This window comes from Lycium barbarum, chromosome 5 (assembly GCF_019175385.1).
Source record: "Lycium barbarum isolate Lr01 chromosome 5, ASM1917538v2, whole genome shotgun sequence".
NCBI classification, from domain to species: Eukaryota; Viridiplantae; Streptophyta; class Magnoliopsida; order Solanales; family Solanaceae; genus Lycium; species Lycium barbarum.
In genome coordinates, this window is record NC_083341.1 from 68,029,906 (window position 1) to 68,040,428 (window position 10,523).

Here is a 10,523-nt window from a genome sequence, read left to right on the forward strand (position 1 = left end):
TGTCTGTCGAGTCCCTTGGCAGGGGCCGAATTTGATATGACATATGTTTCTGTACCCACTCTGCATGTTTGAAAATATATACCTGATACTTTGGATTTTCTGTTTACTTTCTGCACGTTCTATACCAGTTATGAGTTTGTTTATGTAATTTAGGCTTTACATATTCAGTACATATTTCGTACTGACCCCCTTTCTTCGGGGGATGCGTTTTCATGCCGCGCAGGTACCGACGACAGGTTTGCAGATCCGCCCGCTTAGGATCTTATTCTGCTATTTTGGAGCGCTCTTTTCTTCAGAGCCCATTTTTTGGTACAGTCTGTCATCACTGTATATGTATATTCTCGTCCATGGGTACGGCGGGGCCCTGTCCCGTCATATGATTCTGTCGGTCTGTTTAGAGGTCTGTGGACATGGTTGTGGGTTGGGGTCTTTCTGTACAGATGTGTGCTTATGTTGTGTTTGGGCGATCCCATTCGCCGCGGCGGCCGGTCCGCATATATTTAAATGTTGCTTTGTTGGCCCTGTGTGGCCTTTGTTGGTATTTTCTGCGTGCATGGTATATGGGATAGTCCGTAAAACAAAGGAAACTCTGTCGAAATTTTTCTGGAAATTATCTAAATTGGAAATAAAGACTTGTCGGCTTCTGCCATATACTAGAATGCGTTTGAGTGCCCAGATCGGGCACTAGTCCCGGCCTACGGGGTTGGGTCGTGACAAAAGTGGTATCAGAGCGGTTCGTCCTCGGAATGTCTACAGACCGTGTCTAGTAGAGTCTTGTTTATCGGTGTGTTGTGCACCACACCTATAAACAGGAGGCTACAGGGCATTTAGGATAATACCCTTCTTTCTGTCTTAGATCGTGCGATAGAGCTGTGTTATCAGGATGACTCCTCCCTAACGAATTGTTACATTTGCAGTTATGCCTCCAAAAAAAGCGACAACGGCCCAAAAGGCCAAGGCAGCAGCTGTGGGAGAGACTAGTCGGGCCTAGAGGGTTACCAGGGCCCATGCACATATTGCTCCTGATATTTTGCCCCCGGCAGAGGGCTCTTCCACACCGCCACACGTAGAGGAGATTGGAGCAGCAGCAGCTGCAGGTCGAGGGGCGGCTCCACCGCCAGCTCCCGAGATTCCAGTACCTGAGCCTCCAGCTCCACGGCCAGGGACTGAGGATCAGACTATGAGAGAGGCAGTCCAGCTATTGACCAGACTTGTGGCGGGACAGGTTCAGGGGCACGGATTGGGAGGTGACCGAGCATATAGGCGTGACAGTTCGAGAGCTTGTGAGTTCTTGACTTGTGGCCCTCCAGAGTTCTTCGGGACAAAGCCCGAGGAGGATCCTGAGGAGTTTATCAGGAAGATGCGGCGCACCTTACATTTGATTAAGGCTTCTGCGACAGAGTCAGTCGAGTTGGCTTCGTACCGATTGTATGATGTAGCAGCTAATTGGTACGAGTCTTGGGAGTTGGCCAGAGGCGACGGCGCTCCCCCAGCAGTCTGGGATGAGTTTTCTGAGGCTTTTCTTAGCCATTTTCTGCCTCCGGAGTTACGGCGGGCCAGAGCTGACAGATTTTTATTGCTGAGACAGAGGGGCCGCAGCGTCCGAGAGTACAGTATGGAGTTCGACTCATTGGCCCGATATGCGCCTGCTGTGGTAGCTACTATGGCTGACAGGATGCACAGGTATATTATGGGGATGGACCGTTATTTTGTCGACAACTGTTTGGTATTGGCTGCTCAGCCCGGCATGGATATTGCCCGGATTCAGGCGCACGCCCAGGGCATGGAGGACCGGCATAGGGAGCGTCAACCTGATAGGAGTCAGGATCGGAGACAGCCCAAGAGGGCCAGATCATCTGGGTATTCTGGAGATTTTCGGGGCAGACATCCTCAGCAGCCGCAGCAGCCTAGCAGACATCTATCCCAGCCTGCACAGAGCGCACCTCCACAGCCTACAGGTCGCAGATTTGATGGCCCAGGTTATTCAGGAGCAGGCCAGAGCTCCAGGGCTTCAGGTTCGCGGACAGATAGGGGGTCTGGTCAGATAAGGCCACCTAGGCCTCAGTGTTCTTATTGTGGCAGATATCATCCGGGAGAGTGCTACAGAGCCACCGGTGCATGCTTTTCTTGTGGCCGTCAGGGCCATTCTGTGAGAGATTGCCCGTATAAGGGTAGTTCGGGTGGTGCAGCGCAGCCTACTGGGTCAGCCGCCGGGTCATCATCTTCGTCAGTGGCTATGCGCCCTACAGGGCCGGGTACATCAGCACCGGTGGGTCGCGGAAGAGGTCGTGGTGGAGCTTCGGGTACTAGCGGTCCTTCGAACCGCATTTATGCTTTGTCCAGCCGCCAGGACCAGGAGGCATCGCCTAATGTCGTTACAGGTACATTATTGGTCTTCTCTCGGTCTGTGTATGCATTGATTGATCCAGGGTCGACTTTGTCGTATATTTCGCCTCTTGTTGCTAGTAAAATTGGTATAACGTCCGAGCCTATAGAGCCATTTGAGGTAGCTACACCGATCGGGGACTTTATTGTAGCGAAACAGGTATATAAAGACTGTTCTGTAATTATATACGGCCGAGACACTAAGGCAGATCTGGTGGAATTAGATATGATTGAATTTGATGTTATTATGGGAATGGACTGGCTAGCCTCCTGTTATGCTAATGTTGACTGCCAAAATAAGGTAGTTCGTTTCCAGTTTCCTGGGGAGCCAGTTATAGAATGGGCAGGTAATACTGCATCGCCGAAAGGTAAGTTTATTTCATACCTTAAGGCGAAGAAAATCATCAGAAAAGGTTATATTTATCATCTGGTTCGGGTACAAGACTTGACAGCAGAAACGCCGACTCTTCAGTCAGTTCCCGTAGTTAATGAATTTCCAGATGTATTCCCAGATGAGCTTCCAGGCCTTCCTCCAGAGCGGGAGATAGATTTTACTATTGATTTTCTTCCAGATACTCAGCCGATATCTATTCCCCCGTACAGAATGGCACCGGCAGAATTGAAAGAACTGAAAGAGCAGTTGAAGGATCTGTTAGAAAAAGGCTTCATCAGGCCCTGTACTTCGCCTTGGGGAGCCCCGGTATTATTTGTGCGTAAGAAAGACGGGTCGCTGCGTATGTGTATTGATTATCGGTAGCTGAATAAGGTAACCATAAAGAATAAATACCCCCTCCCCAGAATTGACGATTTGTTTGATCAGTTGCAGGGCGCCAAATATTTTTCGAAGATAGATCTTCGGTCTGGCTATCATCAGGTACGGGTGCGAGAGGCCGATATTCCTAAGACAGCATTCCGGACCAGATATGGGCATTATGAATTCAGAGTTATGTCATTTGGGTTAACTAATGCTCCTGCGGTATTCATGGATCTAATGAACCGGGTATTCAGGCCATTCTTGGATATGTTCGTAATTGTATTTATCGATGACATTCTGGTCTATTCTCGGTCCGAGGAAGAACACGCAGATCATCTGAGAGCGGTACTTGGAGTACTTCGGCATCAGAAATTATATGCAAAATTATCTAAATGTGAATTCTGGCTGGCTTCAGTGGCATTCTTGGGACATATTATTGCAGCTGATGGTGTCCGGGTAGACACGCAGAAGATTGAGGCCGTAAAGAATTGGCCCAGACCCACGACGCCCACGGAGGTACGGAGTTTTCTGGGGTTAGCAGGCTATTACAGGAGATTTGTGGAAAAGTTTGCTTCGATTTCAGCGCCGTTGACAAGGCTAACTCAGAAGGGAGTTAAGTTCCAGTGGACCGATGCATGTGAACGAAGCTTCCAGTTGCTGAAAGAGAAGTTGACTTCAGCTCCAGTTCTGACTCTTCCAGAGGGACCCGATGGATATGTTATTTATTGTGACGCTTCTGGCGTGGGATTGGGCTGTGTATTGATGCAGCACGGCAGAGTTATAGCTTATGCTTCTCAGCAATTGAAAAAGCATGAAAAGAATTATCCTACTCACGATCTGGAGCTTGCAGCGGTGATCCATGCCCTGAAGATATGGAGACATTATTTATATGGCGTTCATGTTGATATCTATACAGATCATAAGAGTCTCCAGTATATTTTCAAGCAGAAAGAGCTTAATTTGCGGCAGCGGAGGTGGCTGGAGCTCCTTAAAGACTAAGATGTGGATATTCTGTATCATCCGGGCAAGGATAATGTTGTTGCAGATGCGCTTAGCCGGATATCTATGGGAAGCTTGGCAGATTTACAGCCAGACAGGAGAGAGATAGTACGTGATATTCATCAGTTGGCTAATCTTGGGGTTCGTCTGGCCGATTCTGGCGATACACGGATTTCTGTCCGAGGGGTTTCTGAATCATCTATTAAGGAAGATGTCAAGCGGCATCAATATGAAGATCCTGTTTTAGCTCGATACAGAGACACAGCCAATGAGAAGGAGAAGACTCCGTTCGAGTTTGCACCAGACGGGACCTTACTATACAGAGGCAGGTTGTGTGTACCTGATATTGCAGGGCTACGGCGGTAGGTTATGGGCGAGGCACACTATGCTCGCTATTCTGTTCATCCTGGTTCTACGAAGATGTACCATGATCTTAGATGCTTATACTGGTGGGATGGTATGAAACGGGATATCGCAGAGTTCGTCGCCCAGTGTCCAAATTGTCAGCTGGTCAAAATTGAACATCAGAAACCGGGTGGACTGTTGCAGGAAATGGAAATTCCGACGTGGAAGTGGGAGATCATTAATATGGACTTCATTACAGGTTTGCCTCGCACTCCACGGAAGTATGATTCCATCTGGGTTATTGTTGATAGGCTGACAAAATCAGCCCATTTTCTTCCTGTCAGAACTACTTATTCCGCTGAGGATTATGCCAGGCTTTATATTAAAGAAATTGTACGACTTCATGAAGTTCCTATATCTATTATCACTGACAGAGGTGCTCAGTTCACAGCGAACGTCTGGAGATCTTTTCAGGAAGGATTAGGGACTCAGCTGAGCCTGAGTACAGCTTTTCATCCTCAGAGTGACGGACAGGCCGAGCGCACCATCCAGACGCTTGAAGACATGTTGCGGGCCTGTGTTATTGATTTCAGAGGTAGCTGGGATGATCACTTGCCATTGATTGAATTTGCTTATAATAACGGTTACCATTCCAGCATACAGATGGCTCCGTACGAGGCTTTGTATGGCAGGAAATGCAGGTCACCTATCGGCTGGTTTGATATTGGCGAGACAGAGTTAATAGGCCCAGACATGATCCAGCAGGCCGTTGATAAGGTGAAACTTATCCGGGAGCGACTATTGGCAGCCCAGAGTCGACAGAAATCATACGCCGATAAACGACGTCGTCCTTTGGAATTCCAGGTTGGTGATTGGGTATTCATGAAGGTATCGCCTATGAAAGGCGTGATGCGGTTCGGCCGAAAGGGTAAGCTCAGTCCGCGTTATATTGGGCCTTATCAGATTATTAGAAAAATTGGAAATGTCGTCTATGAGTTAGATCTGCCATCTGATTTGGAAGCGGTACATCCGGTATTCCATGTATCTATGCTCCGCAAATGCATTGGTGACCCTTCCAGAATATTCCCTGCGGATGATATTCAGGTGACGGAGCAGTTATCGTACGAGGAGCAGCCCGTAGCCATTTTGGACCGCCAGGTAAGAAAGTTCCGGAACAAAGATGTAGCCTCTGTTAAGGTGCTGTGGCGGAACGATAATAGGGAGGAAATGACCTGGGAGGCCGAAGAGGAAATGAAGAAGAAATATCCTCATCTGTTCCCTATACCCACAGGTAATCTTGAATCCTTGCTTAATTTTATTTCAATAATGAATGTGTGTCATATGTGCTGTCTACAAACACGAACTCCCCCAAAGTATTTTCAGACCCTATAAGATTAATTTAACATTCGAGGACGAATGTTCTAAAGGGGGGGAGAATGTTATATCCCGTGTTTTCACGCGTTTGGAAAATTTGAAATATCTTGGATTTTTGAGAAATGAGGTCAAATTTGATTTTAATTGACATAGGAGTTGTGCATGAAGGAATATTAATGTGAAAGTGTCGGGGAAGGTTAAGGGCAAAATTGGAATTTCGGAAATTAGTTTCGGGAATTGTAAAATAAGGATTTAAATCCATTGGGCCAAGAAAAGGGAAGAGAAAAATTTGGGCCCAACATTAAGGAGTGGCCGGCCAAATAGGCCCAAACCCACCTTATTAATGAATAATTCTCCGTGTGTGAAATAAGTATATGAGTCATCTTCCTTTTTAGAAAGTTCAAGAATTGAAAAGAAGAACAAAACAAAGCAAAACAAGAGCAAAAAAAAATAAAGGGTTTCGGGTTTGGCCATAGAATTTCACCCACCAAAAATATTGCTCCTAAAATTTTTCTTTTGTGGTATTTCTACTAAGTTGAGTACCCTTTTCAACTTGGTGTAGTTGTTTTGGAGGAAGGAGCCCTTGTTTCATCAATTTGATCATATATCCAAGTGAAGAAGACTAGAGAAAAAGGTAAGGATTCATTCTTTTTTATTGTGTTATGAAGTTTTGTTTGTGTTGTAGTATGTGGGAATGAGTTGATTGTACGGAAAAATGGAAGTTTACCAAGTGGGTATGTATATAGGCATGTGGCCGTGTATATATGTATGTGTATAATTATAATGTGTTGAATTTATATCATATTCTAGTTGTGGTTGGGTGAAATGCATATTGGAAATGAAAGTTGAATGAATTTGATAGAAGTTGGAAAATAGTGATGTAGCCGTGGGGTGTCTTTGGTAGAATGAGAATGAATCAATTTTGTTTAACAAGTTAGTAGTTTTGTTGTGATGTTTGCAAGGTATATGAAAGTAAAACGATGTAAGATTGCATTGAAATGGAATGTAGAAGTTTACGTCGTTTTAATACGATTTTACGACATTGTGAAAATGAAGTTGTTAGGTCATAAATTATGATGATCATTGATAGATTTGGAAGATGGAAACATGTTATGAATATGTATGCTAAAGATTAGAAGCCTTGGATGAATTATGACTTTAGCGGAAAGTTTGTATATTATGTATATCGTGTGTATAACTAGAGGAAACGATATGAAATGCTTCTAAAGTATGTTATGACGATCTAGGTTGATAATGAATGTCAAACCATTGAGATTGGTTTGGAAATCGAAGTTGAAATGAAGGTTATGGCATTATGTCGGCAAGTAGAACTAGTTGTGTCCTATTGTGTTTCTAATGTTTGTTGTTGATGTTGATGTTGTTGTTTGGGCTGTTGTTTATGATTTTGAGCCGAGTGGAATCCTCGGGGGTGCTATATGTATAGGGGAAGTGCTGCCGAAATTTCGGTAGACATATATGAGTTAAGTTGAATTCGTAGAATCTATAACTCACAATTGGTAAACTTGACCATTTGCAGATTTTTGACGAAACGGCAAGTGAGCTTGGATAGGCTTAAAAAGCTCAAAAGGTATGTAAAGCTACCCCGATCCTTCTTTTGGCATGCCTAAGTGTAGTAGAATCGGATTCGGGCCTCGGAGGACTTTCTGCCCCTCGGAGTCCGCAAGTGAAAATATCACTTTTTCTTTCAGTAAGATTGAACTCTTTTGGTATGCTTTCCTGGAAATTATGCAAACTTTCTCTAAACTCCTCGAAAAGCTATAGAATGTCCGTAGAACCTTTATAGGTGACCCCATAAGCTTAAAGGGCGTAATTTGAGCCCACCGCCTTGCTTGTTCCGAGGTGGGCCCGCTATCCCCGGTTTTGCCCTTAATGTACTTAAGTCTTCTTTCCGAGCAGTTTTTAAAAGAAACGTTTTGATTACTATTCTAATTACCTAACGAACATTGGTTTAAATATTCCACTGAGTCCGATAAATTTTTTTGACACTCGGAACGATTTCAGAAAGATTATACTTCTGTAATTCATTATGATATCCGAAACTCGTTTACTATGTTCCCGTCCGACTTCATTGGATCGGTTTGTCTTTGATATGCCTCATCGAGTCTATAAAAACATTTATGATATTTTAATTGCATTAGTCTCTCAATACTCCATTCGTGGACGCCCCAATGTTTCCCACACTGAGCCCGGGCCAGGATATGTTATCAAGCGTGATCCTCTGTATTGTTCGTCGTGCCTCGATGTGAGGGGGCAGGTATTCGCGTACATGGGTTTGTGGAGTATGATGTGCCATGTCCGCCTGTTCTTATATGATTTGCTATGGCCATTTGATATGACATATTATGATACGGGGTTATGTCCCTTTTCTGATTCTTCTGTGTTGTGGCACCAGCGTCGGGAGGGTGGCCACGTTCTGTCTGCCGAGTCCCTTGGCAGGGGCCGAATTTGATATGACATATGTTTTTGTACCCACTCTGCATGTTTGAAAATATATATCTGATACTTTGGATTTTCTGTTTACTTTTTGCACGTTCTGTACCAGTTATGAGTTTGTTTCTGTAATTCAGGCTTTACATATTCAGTACATATTTCGTACTGACCCCCTTTCTTCGGGGGCTGCGTTTTCATACCGCGCAGGTACCGATGACAGGTTTGCAGATCCGCCCGCTTAGGATCTTATTCTGCTATTTTGTAGCGCTCTTTTCTACAGAGCCCATCTTTTGGTACAGTCTGTCATCATTGTATATGTATATGCTCGTTCATGGGTACGGCGGGGCCCTGTCCCGTCATATGATTATGTCGGTCTGTTTAGAGGTCTGTGGACATAGTTGTGGGTTGGGGTCTTTTTGTACAGATGTGTGCTTATGTTGTGTTTGGGCGATCCCATTCGCTGGGGCGGCCGGTCCGCATATATTTAAATGTTGCTTTGTTCGCCCTGTGTGGCCTTTGTTGGTATTTTCTGCGTGCAGGGTATATGGGATAGTCCGTAAAACAAAGGAAACTCTGCCGGAATTTTTCTGGAAATTATCTAAATTGGAAATAAAGCCTTGTCGGCTTCTGCCATATACTAGAATGCGTTTGAGTGCCCAGATCGGGCACTAGTCCCGGCCTACGGGGTTGGGTCGTGACAGGATAAGTATATAACAATGGACCTAATTATAGCATGAATGGTCTTATATGTAGATTGTGAGACCGAAAATGGGTGGAAGAGCCGAGACGTGAATTTTCAGGCATGTTAAGGCTAGTCCCCTTTCCTTCAAAGGCATGATTCTTATATTATTGTCTTCCTTATATTTCCATAACCTTCTTACGTCCCAAGAGTTGAAAGCTCAAGATTGTTAAGAGCTCCGTATGAGATAGAGATGAGATGTGTTTTATGATAATAATGATGATGATGACTCTATTGCTAAAGATTCCAAGGTTTATGAATTGACGCTTTATGAGATTTATGATCTTATTCTATGTTTTCCCTTAATGTTATTCATTATTGATAGTCTCACCTCATAATGCTAGTTCCTTCAAGGTGATACATGACGATCATGATGTTTCATAATACAATCGGAGGTTACCGACCTTACGTCACTCTGATAGAGTTACAATTTTTACTTGAGCTCCAATACATGCTTCATGTTAGGTATATTATGATGATTACACTGTGCCTAGATGGCCGGGCAGCACCGCTAAGGCGGGCGGCTTATACACCGTGTCTATATGGCACGGGCAACACCACAAGTGGGAGGCGTGAGATGATTACCCTGGACGCGGGCTAATAATGGTATTTGATTCGGACAGTTTATGTATGTATGTGTGATATGTTTTAAAGGTAAAAGTGAGCATGCATGATTCCGCCGCAAGAGGCAAGCAGTTACAGTTATACTTTCTTCTTATGTCTTCTATATTTCGTTATTATGTTATCATATATGCCTTACATACTTAGTAATCTATTCGTACTGTCGTCCCTTCTCATGGATACTGCGTTCATGCCCGCAGGTAAACCGGTAGAGGCGCCTGATCTCTAGGGGCTCCATCAGAGACACTTTGGAAGAGCTCCAATTGTTCCGGAGCTACAACTTATTGGTACTACTCTTGTGTATATATTTGGGTATGGTGAAATCCTACCCCGTCCTCGTGGATTTATGTATCTTATTTAGAGGCTCGTAGATAAGCATATGTGGTTAGATGTTCCTTGACTTTATCAATTATTAGTGTTGTAAAATATTTTGGTAAGACTTGTTGACATAAGCTTATGAATGTTGCCGTTGATGACTGGATTAAGTCGGATATACATACGTTATTCGTATGGCCCACCTAGTAGCGAGAATGGAATGTTAGACCTGTGGTGCTCGGTATATTACTACTCGGTACTCGTCATGGCCTCTAGTGGGGTCGTGACATCTATGGTCAGGTATGATACTTCTAAATGTATGAATGTATGAAATGGAAGTTTCCCATTAGAAATAGGGTAAGTAAATATGACGAACGTCGCTAGAGGTACACATAGCTCTTTCATTCCATGAATTTTCTATCTTATGCTATTTCTTATGCTTCCATTATGCTTTACATATTCAGTACATTATTCGTACTGACATCCTTTTGTTTGTGGACGTTGCGTCATGCCCGCAGGTGGGCAGGGAGATAGACTCGA

At 44.3% G+C, this 10,523-nt stretch overlaps 1 protein-coding gene across 1 annotated transcript; it reads left to right on the forward strand.

The window, feature by feature from the left end:
- The first annotated feature begins 5,381 nt into the window (after positions 1-5,381).
- LOC132642514 (uncharacterized) lies at positions 5,382-6,491 on the forward strand. Its single transcript, XM_060359666.1, has 2 exons — positions 5,382-5,774; positions 6,420-6,491. The coding sequence occupies exons 1-2, from the start codon at positions 5,393-5,395 to the stop codon at positions 6,455-6,457; spliced, it is 420 nt and encodes a 139-aa protein (XP_060215649.1). The 5' UTR covers positions 5,382-5,392; the 3' UTR covers positions 6,458-6,491.
- Positions 6,492-10,523: the final 4,032 nt, after the last annotated feature.